The following is an 18,262-nucleotide window of genomic DNA, read 5'->3' on the forward strand; positions in this document are numbered from 1 at the left end:
GGTGACTAAGGGTGGTGGAGGGATAATGCCTTGAGGTTTAGTGTTTTGGTTGGTAACGGTCTACATCCCTGGTGGTCTAAAGTAGTGGAGAAAGGAATGCCAGAGTCCTTGATGGCCGAGTGTGATAGAGAGCTTAAGACCTGCATCATTTGTAGGGTCAAGGCAATAAGAAGATTAATACGACTACCCTATTTGGTGGTTTAGGATAGTAGAAATATTAATGTTAGCTTTTCTGTTGGGCTTGTTTAATTGGGAGATTAATGACCCCTCTCCCGTTGGTCTAAGGTAATGGAGAAGTTAATATGTCGCTCTTCATTGGACTATAATAGTGATGCTGTTCATTCTAGCTTCCCTGGTGGTCTAGAGAAGTGGAGAAGATAATGTTTCTTATCTTTAGTAGTCCAAAATAATGCGGTGTTATTGCTCAGTGCTAGGGCAATGGAGGGGTAATGCCTTTTTCTAGGGTGGTCTAGGGTAGATGACAAATTAACACTTGTCCAGTTCTGAAAGTCTGACAGAGAGCTGAACGCGATCCTCATGTTCAGCTTCATCTTCCACACTGTGCTGATTTTACACAAAGTGGAGGATACCTATCACCATTGCAATGGTTGGGTTTGCTGCCCTATTTGCGCACTAAATAGCTTATGCAAGGAAATTTTTTTTCCCTGGTAGCCCAGTGTTAGCAACACACCTGCTTGTCGGGGTATAAAACCAAACATATTCATTCAGTTCAAATAAAAAAACAACCATGGAAAAACACAAAATACCTCCGTGTGACTGATCTGCATGACCGCCAGCGACGACATGACCACATCTCCATACGATCTGATTCCCTGACCTTCCCAACCTTGGATCGGCTCTATTAAAATTTTCTGATTTAGTTCTTCTCTCGTTCTCCCCCAAAATAGAATAGGCTGCAACAGACCAAAACCAAATACAGTGCAAAGAAATTATTAAACATGGCACCAACCAGTCTGATTGCCCAACAGGCACCACATGGTAAGGGCTGTGATTAATATTGGCTCACAAGTATCGTGGGGCTGACACCATCTGACCACAAGCTCCAGTAGTTAGCCTACTTTAGGCTTAATTATATTCTAGAACCTCTTGTATCAGCATGGTAGCAGTGCGAAGGGGCCTTGCTGAGTTCTCATTTCAGTAGCTAAACCATCCACCTTCTCTACTATGCATCAACAGTAACTGAGCTCCAAAATGGAGCAGCTGGTATCAGTGACCAGCAACAGCAATGATGTGAAGGTAATTACTGACCAAAATGATGGTAGAATTTCCCATTGGGTCCATGTATATGCCTTGAAGATGCTTTCAGCTTGGATGACCCCAGATGACCAGGAATTTTATGACCCTTAAGGCCTCGTTACACGCTTCAATGTCCCAGTGATCTCACCAACTCTCTGACATTTATGGGATCGCTGGGACATAGTTAGCTGATCGCTGGTGAGCTGTCACATAGTCAGACTTACCAGCGATCAGGACCAGTGAGCACGCTGGTATCCAGGTTAAACAGCGGGTAACTAAGCGCCGCGCGGCGCTTAGTTACCCGCTGTTTACCCTGGATACCCGATCAGGACCAGCGAGCACGCTGGTATCCAGGGTAAACAACGGGTAACTAAACGCCGTGTGACGCTTAGTTACCCGCTGTTTACCCTGGATACCAGCTCCCAGCGTCTGCTGTATGGCGCTGGGAGCTCGCTGATCATTGGTCTCTCACTGTCACAGCGATGTGTGCTGCCCAGCGGGAGACCAACGCTAGATTTATGGCCCAGACCATTAGGCAACGATTAACGATCAGCCAACTGATCGTTGATCGTTGCTACGTGTCACACACAACGATGTCGTTTCGACATCGCTGCAACGTCACCAAACTGGTGACTTTGCAACGATATCATTCAAAATATCGTTGCGTGTAACGGGGCCTTTAAAGTGGAAGGTATAAAATCTATGGAAAGTTCTCAGGGTCTTCTCCATTTATCTGATAAAGGACAGAGTCTTCATTGGATATCCTAGGATGGAAGGAGTTCTGAGAAGTTTAGGTCCATGTTCAACCAAAAGAACAGTTATAGAAGTTCTGCAGTTTAGACAAGGATGAAGATTGAGATTTAGCCCTTAGAGGCAATGCATTAGGTTTGCTTGGGTTGAGCTATATTTGAAACCAGAATTGTTTCGGGATCTAGCCATTTTATGACCTCTAACAGAGAATGGTCATAGAGAGAAATCTGAGGAAAGTTCTCAGGTCTTTTCCAGTTATCTAACAAAGGGGAAAGTCATCATTGGATATTTTAGTTTGGAACAAGTTCTGAGATGTTTAGGTCTGGGATGACCCATGTCCAACCCAAAAGAACAGTTATGAAAGTTTTGTAGTCTAGGCAAGGATGAAGGTTGAGATTTAGATCTTAGAGTTTGTTGGTTATTTTGGGGCCATCTCATTCTTTGGCCAAAAGAGTGTGAGCATTGTTTTAAGCTTATGGCTTGTGATGAGTAAAACGTGAAAGGTTGGAGCAGAAGATTTGTCTTGAAATATATGAAGAATATAAATACCAGGGCCATACGTGTAGATAACTACACTTTGAAAGCTGAACTATGTGCAATGATCCATGGGTCCAGTACCAGTGCAATTGTTTTCTCCATACTGCTACCATATGTGGTACAAGGATAAATGCATCTGGTTCTGACACACGCTAACTCAGTCACTAGCTAGAACCATCCAGAACAGTCCTAGAATATAAAATTTGCCAAAATGAAACCAACAAAATGATGTCCCTTGTCAACTCCATTTACGCACCCCGTTGGTTCAAAAAATGGAATATTGTAAGAGAAATAGATCACATTTTTTAATGGAAGCTATAATCATAAAACAACCCATTGTTTAAATAAGGTTTTTGTGTTTCAATTTTTTTTTTTTTAGTATTTTGGCAAATTTTTTTTTCAAACCACAATCTTTGTTTTAGAAAAATTATAATTAATCTTGAAATTTTCACAATGGCCACAAGGGCTATTTTAGACTCATGCTAGTCCTTTCAAGAAGAGCTCACAGCAGTTTCCTTATCGTCAGAGGCAGAATTATAATAACTGATAACACGGGATCTTCCAATCCCTATTGTCACCGCTGATCCCCTTACACAGTGAACTTTGTATACGCTCATTAGGTGCTTCCCTTCAAAAGATAAGGGATAAAGTCTGTTCATTGTGGCTAATGTAAATAATAAACAATAAATAAATAATAAAGTACATGTGTTGTTTCCTGAAACAAAAGGAAGTATGAGTCTAAAAAAAGCCCAAGTGGCCCATGTGAGAATTTCAAGATGTCTATGTTGTTGTGTTTTAATACAGATTGTGATATTGAATAAAAACATTGCTGATAATTTTTTAAATAATACATTTAATTCAAAAGCATGATTGATACAATAAGTCGTTTTCTGATAGTGGCTTCACTTTAAGCCTGGCCACTGTGACTTTTTTCCCTCCTCCGCGGCATGTCTTCGGCTGTCAATTGCCTCTTTCAAGGATTTCCACTACAGCTGGTGCCTTACGGTCGCCCAGATGTTTTCATAGTCTAGTAAATTCCATAATTTGAGATTTGGAACAATGTTTGTAAGTTTTAATAACATACAAACTCTTAATTATAATTTCTTACAATGATTGATAGTTCTACAAATGATTATTACCAACCTTAGACACATACTGTGTGTGTATCGTCTTGATATCTGCTTTGCCAGGTGACATGAGCTGCGGAAAGATAAACATCTTGGTTTGAGACTTCATATAACATCGGTCATTAAATTCATTAGTCATTAGTGTGACAATTACACAAATCTCAGAAAGAGGTTTAGATGAGAGCTGTCCACAATTGTCCTCTACCTCCTGGTAAAATACAAGCAGGACCAGATGCTCCCACATAGCATTTCCATTGCAGACCTCCCGCAGCAGAACAATATCCCTTTGCGCTGCAAATTTAGAAATTCATGGCTACCGGAATAAATTGGCTTCCTGCCCATCTGAAACCAGAAGCTGTTGTCAATTTATTTTGCGGGCTATCACACCGTAGCAACTTAGCTTTTAATGTTGCAGTCGAAGTTTTGGGAAGTAGAGTAAAGGTATGTGCACACTGAGTTTTTTTACAAATGCCTAAAAAATTGCTCAAAATAATGCTTGAAAGACACCTCACGATCTGCAAGGTGGTCAGCAGACGGCGGTCATCGCATGCTCATGTCCTCCCTGGTGACGAGGAGGACAAGTGAGTGGGCCGAGTGCAGCGGAGCGATGCAGAAGAATCGGAGTCAGGCGGCGAGCAAAGGGAGCGTCGGGAATCCAGATGTCCGGCTGGCGGGGACACAGCACCCGCGCAGCTAAGTGAGTATGTATTGTTTGTCGCCCCGCAGGGGCTGTGTTACAGGTAGCTGGGGGGAGTCAGGCAGGTGGATTTGAGGTAAGGGGGTTTGGAGGGCCTGGCGGGAAAGAGGCGCCGGGCATTCGAGACATTTACGCAGTATGTCCCAATTGTTGAGGAGGTTGGATTGAGGGGTAGTGAGCGGGGTCGGGGCATCACTGGTTGGGGCAGGGTTGAAGGGGCAGGGGTTAGGGTCCCAGTCAGGGAGTGAGTCTTTGAGGCCCGTCGGGGATGCTGAGGTGACTTTGTCGGGTGTATCAGTTTTAGTCCTGATAAAAAATAAAAAAAATGGGGGATACTGTGGAGCTGGATGACAGGTCAAAAAGGGTGAGGTGTATGTATGTGTGGATGGGTAGCTGGGAGCCCATTTGAAAGGAGGTGAAAGAAAAATGATTTAGCGAAAAGACTATGTGGACACATTCTCCCCCCTCCCCTTTTAAAAAAAAATTATTTAAAGAAAAAAAGAAAGGGGAACGATAGTAGGAAGAAGGAGGAAGGAAAACGGAGGTGGCGGCAGACGTTTAAAAACTGGTTGCAGGCATTTGCCATTTTGGTGAGTGTCATAGGAAAAAGATTCCTGTGAATTGCTCGGTTTTGTTTTGCTATCTAGATGTGATATGGGAGGCGCATCGGATATATGGGGGTCAGACATGGCTACGGTATGATGAGCAGTTTAGGCTGAGGAAGGCGGTGCGGCCGGAAATTAGATGGGATCAAAATGACATAGGGCTTGGGCTGAAGGTTATGGCCCCAGCCCGGTATGGGGCAGTCCTTTCATGGGAGCAGAGGTGACGTCCCCCTGCAGGTGGAATATGGAAGTGGTAATCATGGGACACTGGGAACAAAAAAAATAAAAATATCGGGAATGTGCTGGCAGTTTAATGACGGCCAGTGCAAACACGGGAACAGCAGTAAGTTTTACATATTTGTTCCCATGGGAACGGGAGCTCTTCTGGAGCTTATGATTGTTTCAAAAAGGGTGGATGCCGGTCAAGGGGAAGAGCCCGGTCAAAAGGCTAAGGGTTCTCGGGAATGGTTTGGCGGAAGGTTTTCGGATGCCACCTCCCAGTCATATTGTTCTGTTTTTTCGGTTAAAACATTTGCAGTCTGGGATGTTGTATTCTGTAGTAGTTGATGCTAAATTACAAGAGGAAGTGGAGTTAAGTTGGATGGCAGGTCTTTTTTCTGAATGTGCCGGTCGGAGGGGTGATCATTTCTCCCTTTGGGGATAGTGCCTGAAAAGAGTGCCGAATAAATTTCGGTTGATTAAGCATTTATCTTATCCTAAAGAACTGTCAGTTAACGATGGTATCGCTTGGGAGTTGGGTTCTGTGGAGCATTCATAGTGCGATATGGCAGTTCAGCGGGTGCGTAATTATGGCTCGGGGTCTTTGCTAGCAAAGACTGACATTGAATCGGCTTTCAGGTTACTACCTGGTCACCCGGATAGCATTCTATTGTTGTGTTGTTTTGGAACGAGGGTTTTGTAGAGATTGATGTTTGCCGATGGGTTGTCCAATCTCTTTTTCGTTGTTTGAGACGTTTATTAACTTTTTGAGTGGGTGGTGAGGGATGTTGCCACCATTCAGTCAGTCATACATTATTTGGATGATTTTGTTTAAAGGTCTTCCTAATTCATGGTTGTGCAGGAATGCGTTATTGGCTATGGTGGGGATTTCAGAGCTTTTGGTGTCCTGCTGGCAAAGGTAAAGACCGAAGGCCCTAGAACTGTTTTAAGTTTCCTGGGGATAATAGTTGATTCGGAACAGATGGAGTGTCGGTTGCCGGAGGACAAATTGTAGTTGCTTTGGCAGGAGGTGGATAGAATTGGAAACTACGGAAGGTGATGTTGAAGGAGCTGCAGTCGTTATTGGGCAGATTGAATTTCGTGTTCAGGATCATGCCCATGGGGCCAAGTTTTTTGCCATAGGCTGTTGGAAGCGACAGCAGGGGTGCGTGCTGCGACCATTTAATTTGATTGAATAAGGAGCATAGGGAGGTTTTGATGGTCTGGAGCCTTTTTTTGGGTTATAACGGTCGGTCTTTGATGCAGCGCGAGTTTTTGGACAACTTGGAATATGAGATTTTCACGGACGTGGCAACGGGGTTGGCTATAGGGCCTATTATAAAGGTATGTGAAGGGTTGTAAATTGGCCACAGACATAGATGAAGATGGGTCTTACTAATATTTGGCTTTCTCGGAATTGTTCCCAATTGTTGTGGCGGTCTCAGTCTGGGTAACGTGTTCAAGGAACAGTGAGTTAGGTTTCATTGTGACAATGTGAGCGTGGTGTCAGTGATTAGCAGCTTGTCAGCTTTGATTTCCCCAAAGATAAAGTTGGTTAGAATACTGGTTCTTAGGTGCTTGCAGCTGAACGCTTGGATTTCGGCAGTACATGTACTAGGCGTACAAATCTCAAATTGCGGATGCATTGGCTCTTTTCAAGTGGGAGCATTTCCGGGAGTTGGCACCAGGAGCGGAGGTCTCGGGAGTTGAATGCCCTTCGCATCTGTGGCAGGTGTTTTTTGGATAAGCAGGCAGGTGGAGTCTGGAGTCGGTCATCTTATAATTATCATGGCGGGTAGGGCAAAGCTGGGTGTCGCGTTGGGGCATGGTGGAATTTGAGTGGGAGAAAATGTTTGTAGTGTTGTTTTCTAATTGGTAAGGCTGGCTAAAATGGGTTGGTCAATATCGAAGGTGAATAAATTCATTGCCGGGTGGGTATTTGTTTTTTTAAGTTGCAAGGATAGAAGGATGTTTAAAAAAAAAATTTGGGGGTTAAAAATAGACATTAAGGGGTTTTTAGAAGAAGCAATTGGAGTTTTCATAAGCATAGACCAATCTCGTTCAGTCTGTTGGAGAGGTTGGGCCAGATTTTAGAGGGGATTTGTTGTTCTGCTTTTGAATTGGCATTATTTAGGATAGCTTTTCTTTAGCCTTTTTCGGGGCCATGCGGGTGGGCAAAATCATGTCTTGCAGCAGGGACAGGCTTGATGGCGTGATGGCGGAGGCTATGGAATTTTTTGGGGGGAGGCATTATTTTGGTTAAGGAATAAGGAGTCAAAAAAGCTGATCAATTAGGTGGAGGTAGGCGCACAGTATTAGGTAGGGTTGTGGGGTCGTTGTTGTGCCTGCAAAGGTGTTTGGATGCCTATTGGAATGTGGGGCCAGGGAGGGTGGGCCAAATGTTGTGTCATGAGGGAGGGGCATTTTTTGTCTCTTTTCCAGTTTATTACGGTCTTAAGGAGGAGTTTGCAGGAGTTGGCCCTTACCCCGGGTTTGTACGGGTCACATTCTCTTAGGATTGAGGCTGCTTTAGAAGCTAATAGTCTTGGTCTAGGTGTGAACGTGATAAGGTGACTTGGCAGGTGGAGTTTGGATTGTTATTTAACGTGTGTGCGTCATTAATTACAGTCGCAGATGTTGGGATTTTGATGAGCGGTTTGGAGTAGGGTCCTATCCGAGCTTTTTCCAGAGCCACTCGTTTGTACAGATCACCTGACATTCTTGTTATGCATTACGGTGGGGATAGTTTGAGGATTAGGTCTGATAGGGAATTGATTAGGGACATATGTTTTTGTTTTGCTGTGGCTGTGGACATCTTTTTCTGGCATTGTTGACCGTGTGGTCGAATATTGTACCTAGACAAAAAATGGAGGGCGACTAGATCTTGGGATTATTTGGGCCAGGGTAGAATTTGAATGGGGCAGTATCGTGTTTTTTCGGTTTTGAATGGGGTATTTTTGAGCGTCGGGCGTTTTGAATTGGAATCGGGTGTTGGAAATTTCTGTTTGGAAAATGGGGTTTTCACTTAACCGCGATAGGTACCGATTTGTGGGCGTTGGCGTTGCAGGTAGGAAGTAGAGAGCATTGGTGGTGTTGGGGCACTCACAAGCATGAAGTGGTCAGGGCTGTTCGTGGTTGGCGGGGGGTGGGGTTCTTGGAGTTGACACTGATTGGTCGGTGAAGGAATTTAAAGAAATTCCAGGCAGTTTGAAATTGTGTGGGATTGATCAGGCATTTGAGTATGGGCTCTGGACGGGGTTTTTATCCTGGGAGCTTTTTGTAGTTAGTCTTCCTGGAACGGGATGTATGGTGCCCTCGAGCTGGTGTTGGATGACTGAGGGTAACATGGTGGTACAGGTTCATTTGTTTGGACATATATTAAGCCAGATCATTTAGCTCCAAGAACCCTCCCCTCATATTTACATACCAGTTGTGTGATGGTTACGTGTGACTGGACACACCGCCTCCAGCAGGGCGAATTTCTCCGACACAAGTGAACCCTGGATACACCGCCTCCAGTAGGGCAAATTTAAATAATATAATGTGCAGCCGGATACACCGCCTCCAGTAGGCAAATTTCAGAATTTCACGTGTATCTGGATACACCGCCTCCAGCAGGGCGAATTTAAATAATAAAGGGAGACACCAGGGAAACCGATACAATGGAGGGCCCTGCGATAGGGAACGGGGACGTGGAGACCTCCTGCACTCCCCTGAGTCAGTGTCTCTACACTCCTGACAGTCCCTATGCAGGTTCCGCACCTGGCGCCGAGCAGGATACCTAAAAACCCTAGCTCGCCCTGCACCTAGCCCTTTCTAGTGAAATGGACGGTGCAGAAACTAATCCCACCACTGCACTCAAACACACAAAAGGAAAGGTACAAACAGGGATAACACCACTTAGCTTTGCTCTGTCGCTCTGGCTCCCAGAGTCCAGTACCAGAATGCAGCTTTCCTCCTGAATAGCTGCTGCTTCACCAAGCTTTGTCAGAGCTGCAAGGAACTACTCTCTGTGGCTCCTTCCACACCAGGACTCTGACCGAGCTGCAAGGAACTCTCTCTAGCTCCTTCCTTCACCAAGGATGGTTGAAATGACCAATATCACCAACAGTGAGTGAGAGAACAAGACACTCCTATATAGTTAAGCCAGAGCAATCACACCTGTTAGTGATTCCCGTGTAATAACGCTAACCACCAGCGGGGGCAAACTAGAACAAAAGACACCACTGTGTAATGACCTTAATGGCCACCGGGGGCAAAACTAACTTTAAACAACCAGCTTAAAGAAAAAAAAGGTTACGAGTGCTTTTATCTGTCACAATCCAGCATGGATCATGACAGTACCCTCCCTTAATGAGGCGCCTCTGGACCCTCAAGACCGCTCCTCATCAGGGAACCAACTACAGAGGGGATGCCCAGATCCAGAGTTCACCCCTGCAACTACCTGCACGTCAGGTTGATGACAAACGAGCACCGCTGGTATTGGCAACGTAAGTTCTGGAGGCACCACACATCTCCGAAGCGCCGACCTGGGGAACAAATATGTGCATATTTGGGGTTAACTCGAGCTGGTAAGACTCCACAACACACTTCCACTGGATGTTTTTTGGTGGCCACCCATACATGCTCGTTCACACACGGGTACTGACCTGAATGTTTATTGCCACACATTCGTTTGTCACAATTCGGTGAACTCTTTCTGGGATTGACAACAGAGGCATCCCCCTGTGTCACCACACTCACACCCCCGCAATTCACCAAGGGGTTCACCACCCTCCAACCCCTTCCACCACGAGGTCTGCGCCTCCCAGGGTTGGCTAATGGCGAGGGTTGAGACTTGCCCCTACTCTCCTGCAGCGCACCTGCTGCTCTCACGGGAGAGGAAGGGGTCGGTTGAAAAGAGACCGCAGAGACAGTAGTCCCTAGGCAGCAGCCCTCACACGACTGCCCCCAGCTGACTACATCCCTCGCCCGCCAATCAATCACCTCCGGTACTCCGCCAGCCAACACCTCTGCTGACATAGTACCTTGGGAGGGCAAAATGGAGGAAATATACACTCCCTGGTCGTCTACCTCCAAACGACCAGGGGAATGTGGCTTTTGAGATGACACAGATAATTTGGCACACATTGGGCAAGCCTTAAGGACATGACCAGTCTGCCCACAGTAAAAACATGCCTCCACCAATCCCTGAACCGTAAGCAGACCTGAACACAAACTAGCTCCTCCTACTTGCATAGGTTCATCTGGAGACTTGGCACGCACTGGGCAGGCTCTCATGAAGTGGCCCGGCTTCCCACAGGAAAAGCATACCCCCCCACCACGGCGAACAGCAGACAACCCCTTTTTTGTACTAACAACACCAGGCTGCTTGGGTTCCTCCATCCGTACTGGTGGGTCCTTCTCCCTAGCGAGGACTACAGGGGGCACATTTTGTGTATGTCTCTCCCTAAGGCGTCTATCCACCCAGATGGCAAGGGACATGGTGGCCTCCAGCAACCTGGGGGCGGCGTACTGCACCAGAGTATCCTGCCACTTTGGAGACAGACCCTGCACAAATTGACTCCTAAGTGCAGGGTCATTCCACTGAGTGTCAGTGGCCCATCTCCTAAACTCTGAGCAGTACTCTTCAGCAACCCGGGCTCCCTGTTTACACCTACGGAGTCGGGATTCTGCCAGGGAGATGCCATCAGGATCCCCATACACTAGTGCCAAAGCCGCAAAAAACTCGTCCACGGACTCTAATGATGGTGAATCGTCCGGTAGGGAGAAGGCCCAGGATTGGTGATCACCCTTAAGAAGGGCAAAAATTTATCCAATGAATTCATATTGCAGTGTTTTCATTTATAAGGGGTGGAACGCTGGTGCAGATGGGTTCAATATGGAAATTACAAGGTGAGAAGCCATATTCCGCCATTCGCGGTCAAGATCCTAAACTGAGGATTAACTCTGAATTTCCTGGCAGGCTGCGTGCTGTAAATAGGTTTTCAAAGCCATTCAGCCGCTTTAATTAGAAAAAAAATATCAACCTGTACTATCAGAATTTCAACATTTCCATCCAGAAGTTGCTTAATATTTTGCCAATGAGTCAGCAGAAATACGGGATTTAATCAGAAATGATCTTTTCCTGAAGAAACAATGGGGCAATGTGTGTGATAGTCATGTGGTACATTGCTTTAAGCGATATTCTCTTGTTCATAAATAATAGATACTTTTGGATAGTGCGTTTTTGCAATTTAATGCATTTTAACATTTTCATCCCTTCTTGAGATATTAACACTTTTCTTTTGTTTACAGCATGTTGTTGTAGGGAAGGTGACCTGACGGACGGACTAGTCAGAGTGAAGAAGGAAAGGTTTGCACAGTGTAGGTAGGTGTCAGTTATTACAGTGGGGAAACAGCTAGGAAAGTGTAGTGGACGTGCAGTACCTTGGGTTGACCATTAGATGGCAGGGAGGAGTGTGAGCAAAGGATTTGACAACAGCTTAGGGCTTTAGAAACCGTTGGTCATGGGGGCGTGGTTACAGTGACAGGGGACCGGGAGAGCTATAAATACTGAGGGAGGGTTCCAGAAGGTTCCAGTCCCCAGGGGAAGCTCCAGTGACAGGAGGACTGCGACAGTCTGTGCGCTGTGAGGAGAATCTAAACCAGGGGGACTGAGGAGAGAGAACATCAGGGGGGGTGGTCCTGACAGGAAGGACCGCAGAAGGGACGAGGCACTGGGTGTGAGGCACCATATTTGACACGACGACTGATCAGTGGAAGCGCTGTTGGTTTACGGGCCTAAGGCGGCCACAGTGACGGACCTGTCAGGAGCGTCGACGAGTGAAGAGGGGACGGTGTACGCACACGCGTCCCCAGTTCAGAGTACGGTGTGTGAGAAGCGGCCCTGGAAACAGAGGGCCGTGAGGTAAAGAAAGTGCGGTGTGCTCTGAGGCCGTCAGACGGACGGCAAGTGAAATAAACTTGGACCTGTTGCACCCAGAATCTGCCTCCATCTTGTCTCTGTTTCGTCTCTGCGCGGTAAGAAGAGGGACCACCCCCCCAGCTCGGCCCACCGACCCTACATTGTCAAGGTTACCGACCACTGTTAGTGTTTAGTAAACACTGCGTTGAAGCTGGCTGGGTTCAGGAGAAAACGGCACACTTCAACGCACTTCAAAATACCCGTTAGAAGCTCAATAGAATAGAGTTTGTAAGCAATGAGCATGTTTTGCCTTCTAGAAGTGGTGGTCGGTTTCCAAGGCAACGAGATGTAAAAAAAAGAGAAAAGTATTAGGTTATGTGCTATGTGATGCGTTTTTGCAGCATTTTTTCTGTGCATAAATGAGCCAAAAAAGCTATGGAATCCTTATGCAAGCTTATTCAATGGTAATCCTAAATCCTAAAGTGCTGTGCACATGACCAGTAAATTTCTTTGCGTATTTGCAGTGTGTTTTTTCTGCAGCATGTCAATTCTTTTTGCGTTTCTGCAGCGTTTCCGCACCCATTGACTTCAACTGAGTCAGTCAAATCTGCAGCAAAAATGCAGGTATAAATGTGTTTGCAGATTTGCTGCAGACTTGCTGAGTTTTTGTCTTGCGTTTTAACGGCTTCCTATGATGTTTCCCATGCTGTCATCTGTGTGACAGCATGGGAAATACCAGTGTGGAGGTTCTTATCAGCGGTAACGCTACCGCCGGTAAGTCCATCGGTCAAGAGCACTGCAGGGTCATGTCAGATGTCAGCGTGACCCTGCAGCTGTGAATGTCACACGCGGTAACGCTACCACCGGTACTGTCGGTCACAGCACTGCGGGATCATGCTGTCAGTTGTCAGCTGTGAATGCAATCCGTGTTAACGCTACCTCAAACTGTCAGTCAGAGTGCTGTGGGATCATGCTGGCAGATGTCAGCGTGACCCCATAGCTGTGACTTTCACCTCCAAGCGTGGGCGGATGAGACTACTGCTCCCATCAGGCTATGTCCGCTGTCACTCATAACATTGACAGCAGGTGCCACTGATCGGAGAGTAGTATCACCTGCCGGCACCTGTGTTCACAGTAAAAAAAAAAAAAAGTAAAATTACATATAGATGCAAATAAAAATAAAAACACATTATACTCACATTAACGCCCAATCCCCGATGCCCTTGTGTCCTAGAAATAATGTAAAATAATAAACAAACATATACTCACCTGTCCACTGTAGTCCACGTAATCCTGAGCGTCCAACGGCGATCTGACGTGTAGAACAGTCACATCAGGAAATGTAACCGCTCTATCTGGCCGCCGGCGATACACTGACAGGAGGTGATCGCTCCCGCAGTGTATCACTGAGCTGCCGTGAGAGTTTACCAGAGTTCATCAGCTCTGATGCTCTCACGGCACCACTGCGTGAGAACTTTCCCATGCAGCAGTGATGCTGTAAGGGAGATCACCAGAGCTCATCAGCTGATGAACTCCGGTGAACTCTCTCACGGCAGCTCAGTGATACACTGCGGGAGCAATCATCTCCTGTCAGTGTATCGCCAGCGGCCTGTAGAGTGGTCACATTTCCCAATGTGACTGCTCTCAAAGTGATCAGGATCGTCGAGGGACATTATGGATTACCTACTCTGCGGACAGGTGAGAAGTATTGTGGATTATTATTATTATTAGGAGACATTGGCGTCAGTGGAATAGGCATTCAGTGAGTATGGTTTAATTAAGATTATTAAAGGAGTGTTTTCATTATTTCATGTAAAGGACTTTATTCTGGGTGTCTGTGTTTTTAAACACTATCACTATGGGGTTAGTAATGGATAGGTGTATTATAGATGCCTCTCCATTACTAATCCGTGATGTCTCCTGACAATACAAAAGTGACACCAAACCCACAAATATGAACCCCACTTGCCAGCACTACAGGGCAAGTAGGAAGAGCGAGGCTAAGTACCAGATTTGGCACATCTTATAGATACACCTTTTCGGGGGTGGCTGAGAGCTGATATTTTTAGTCTGGGAGGGGTCAATATCCATGGCTTCTTCCTAGGCTATTAATATCAGTCCGCAGCAGTTCACCTAGCCTTTGCTGGTTAGATTTTATGGGGGGACTCTGTTAATTTGTTTCTTGGATCCCCCTGTAAACTAGCCAGTAAAGTCTAAGCAAACAACTATGAGCTGATATTAATAGCCTGGGAACCTTTATGGCTATTGGCTCCTTCTTAGACTGTTAACATCAGCCGTCGGCTTTCCCTCTGCTGGTTATTAAAATTATGCGGGAGCCCACATAATTTTTTTTTCATTTTTTTCTTTAAAATTAATAGTCTGTCTGGTTACAACATATGTACCTTTGTTCTGTTAATGCTCCTACATAGGCTGGTGACAATGTGTGTGTTTATGATTGTGCGTTTGAGTTTACTTATCGGCTAGTAATGAGGGTGTCGAGTTGACACCTTTTCATTACCTAGAGCTAGGTGTCAATGACAGCTCAGCTGCTGACACCAAGGCTTGCTACTGCATCAGCATTAAAAGGGTGGTGTTGAACCAAGAAATTACATCACAAAACTTTTTTTTTTTAATATCTTTATTTAGCTCAAAAAAGCATTCATTGCTGTACAAAAACGCATGCAAAAATGCATACAAAAAACACATGCAAAAATGCAGCAAAAAGACACTTTTTTTGCACAGCATTTTCCTGCCAAGAGATGCAGAAACCTTGCAGAAATTTCTGCAAGCAAATACTCAACATGCGCACATAGCCTTAATATTTCTAGAACGGTTAAATATTTTAACAAGCGGTTTATTGCAAACCTTTTTTTACCCTCAGTGTGTCATCTGTGTTTTTTACATTTATATACATTAATAAGTACATTACAAAGCTTCTTCTATCCTTTTCAGTGTTAGATACACACAGCACACAGATGCCATCGTAGTGCTGAACATGCTTTTCACCGGCACATAGACCCACAGACATAGAGAAAACTGGGATTGTGTCACTCTATAAACTAAGTGAAACATGGCTGGAATCAGGGTCTCTGTCCCTACATCATGCTGCTCTCAGATTACATTGAAAAAAACCTGCTGACATACTTCATTTAAAGGACAAATAATCTGATGCAGATCAGACAGAAGAAACATTGAAATCTCACATATTAACAAAACGCTTTGGAATCAGAAAGAATGGATCGTTTTATTTCTTTCTATTACGACGATCGCTTCTGCTACCGCTGCCCTTTTCTTCACTAAAAGTTTTCTGTGTTGGGGAAAACTTTACATAAAGGCCTTTATGAAGTTGAAACTTTAGGCGGCTTAGATAAATATTTGTAGAAGTCTGTGCTGTGTTCCAATGTAGGACAGACACAGCATTGTTATCCTTCCATGACCTGTCACTTTGGGGATGAGGAAGTTTTACATTGTGCTGTACGTTATAACATCCAAGTTATATTTCCTGATCAGAAATAAAAGAGGAAGACTGAGATGACTTTGGATTTCAAGATGATCAAAAGCTCATTGTGGATTATTCTAGTATTTTTTACTGTTCACTTATTTTTGAAAAATCAGAGAATTTAATTTCTCTGTACCCTGAATAGACATCGGTCCGGAGAGCTCTTATCCCCCCTCTGCAATATGTCTTTCAGCCAACCAGTACCCTGCTCTGTACTGATGAGTGGCAAGAACCCCCAAACAGTGCTCTCTACAGCTGGGGCTCTTGTTTCATGGAATCCCAGAATGTTAGAGATGGAAGGGTCCTCCAGGGTCATCGTGTACAACCCCCTGCTCAATGCAGGATTCACTAAACCATCTCAGACAGATGTCTGTCCAGCCTCTGTTTGAAGACTTCCATTGAAGGAGAACTCACCACCTCTCTTGGCAGCCTGTTCCACTCATTGATCACCCTCAGTGTCACAAAGCTTTTTCTAATATCTAATCTGTATTTTCTGCCTTTCAGTTTCATTCCATTGATTCTTGTGTTTCCATTTGGAAATGAGTATATTGATGATCCCTCTACACTCTGACAGCCCTTCAGATATTTGTAGACATTTGGTTTGGTTGATATGAACTACTTTTCGTTTTGAATATAAGTCTGCAATAGAGATGAGCTGATCTGCAAAATTTGAATTCCAAGGAAATTTGATTCATAGAGAAGTTATTTGCCAAAAATGTAATGTCCCTTATTGGACTTTGGGGTCTCCTAAGACCCCAAATCATAATAAACACAAGACGTTAAAAAAAAGAAAATACTCAAACCTCACCGCTCACCACTGCAGCCCTTCCGCTCCTCACTGTCACCCCTCTAGTCCTTGTGGCAACTTCTGATCCCTGCCGCTCAAGCTGAAGTCTTTGGACTTCCAGCTCTGATGAGACCCAGGACTGTTCTGTCGAAGGATGGGGAAGGTCACTACATCATTCATGATTAGTGTTGAGCATTCCGATACCGCAAATATCGGGTATCGGCCGATATTCGCAGTATTGCTATTCCGATACTGAGTTCCGATACTTTTTGCATATTGAATACCAGAATCGGAAGTTCCCATAATGCTATGAGCCAGTTTGATTTGATTCAGCCAATGAGGAATCCTCAGAAGTGTGGGCACATCCTGTTAGGCATGTAGGCATGTTAACTAATGGCATGGCTGTGATTGGCTGCTGAAATGATGTCATGATGCCCTATAAAAGCTGCAGCCGCCATTTAGGGTTCACTCTGCTGTGAATTCAGTTAGGGACAGGCTGCTGTTCAAAACTCTGAGGGACAGTTAGAGATAGCGATTTGCTATATAATATTGTGCTTTACCCAGGCTACATTATCAATAATAATCTTTATTAATAATCTTTATTTTTATATAGCGCTAACATATTCCGCAGCGCTTTACAGTTTGCACACATTTTCATCACTGTCCCCGATGGGGCTCACAATCTAAATTCCCTATCAGTATGTCTTTGGAGTGTGGGAGGAAACCGGAGTGCCCGGAGGAAACCCACGCAAACACGGGGAGATCATACAATCACTGTAGCTTTCTTTTGCATTGCAGCGCTGTTCACAGCTGTCCGCAAGGTCTGTGTGAGTGCAGCTCACGCTGTAGTGTGTCCTGCAGCCACCTCTGGTTGTAGGCCGCTCAGCGTGTGTCACTGCCTCATACATATTTATTTTTGTTTTATTGCTGCTCATTTTTCATTCTCCTATTAGTGTGCATCCATCCGTATCCATCTATATTGGTTGCAAACACTATAGGAGTAGACAGCGGAGCCTTTCTGCAGCCTTTCAGTGCTAGTGCCCAGTTCTCTGCACTGTTCATGGCTGTCTGTGAGGTCTCTGTGTGTGAGTGCAGCTCACGTTGTAGAGTGTTCTGCAGCCACCTCTGGTTGTAGTCCGCTCAGCGTGCGTCACTGCCTCATACATAGTCCTTTTTTTGTTTTATTGCGCTCATTTTTCCAGATTTTTTTCTCCTATTAGTGTGCTTCCATCCGCATCCATCTACATTGGTTGGTTGCAAACACTATATGGGAGTAGATAGAGGAGCCTTTTTTCTGGCTTGTGCCCTGCAGCCGCAGCTAGATTAGTATTAGCTTATTTTTTGGAGCCTCATCTTTTGCATTGTAGGTTACCTTCCTGCATTGTAATAGCTCCAAAAAGTTTGTGATACTATTGCTTTCACATCTTTGGTCACATCCTTTTTGTTTTTTTGAAAAAAAACACGTAAATAAAGTTCACCAAACACTCCATTTGACAGTTGTGTAGGCCACATTAGCTCATATTAAAGTGTAGTCCACACACTTTAAAAAATTAGTGTTTCTTATACCAGTTAGCAGCAGTTCAGGAATAAGCACACTAAGCCCCCCCTTTGTACTTTTCTTCCTATCTTTATCAGTCTACCAAGATGAAGAAGGCAGGGAATAAGGCACGTGGTCGTGGGAGCGGAGTTTCAGCAGGGAGAGGACGTGGGGATTCTGTGCCTGCTGCAGGCACCAGTGACTCAGCATCCCCCAGTTTTACCAGGCAACAGTCCTTTATGAGCAGCTTTGTAGGACCTCGCCGTACCCCAATGCTGCGGGACGAACAAATTGAAGCCATTGTCGGATGGATGGCAGCTAACGCATCGACTTCAATTAC

At 45.1% G+C, this 18,262-nt stretch overlaps 1 protein-coding gene across 4 annotated transcripts in view; it reads right to left on the reverse strand.

Moving 5' to 3' along the window:
- The window catches only part of LOC141097846 (probable pleckstrin homology domain-containing family N member 1), a 66,475-nt gene that overhangs the window by 29,717 nt on the left and 18,496 nt on the right, over nt 1-18,262 (reverse strand). For all 4 annotated transcript variants that reach the window (XM_073585316.1, XM_073585318.1, XM_073585317.1 and 1 more), the window contains exons 4-5: nt 3,688-3,744; nt 768-914 (exon numbers count right to left, since the gene is read on the reverse strand). In XM_073585316.1, the coding sequence (XP_073441417.1) occupies nt 768-914; nt 3,688-3,744 (204 nt within the window). The remainder of the gene's footprint in view (nt 1-767; nt 915-3,687; nt 3,745-18,262) is intronic.

Source organism: Dendrobates tinctorius, unplaced genomic scaffold (assembly GCF_039654945.1).
Source record: "Dendrobates tinctorius isolate UK_male_01 unplaced genomic scaffold, ASM3965494v1 ptg000086l, whole genome shotgun sequence".
Lineage (NCBI taxonomy): Eukaryota > Metazoa > Chordata > Amphibia > Anura > Dendrobatidae > Dendrobates > Dendrobates tinctorius.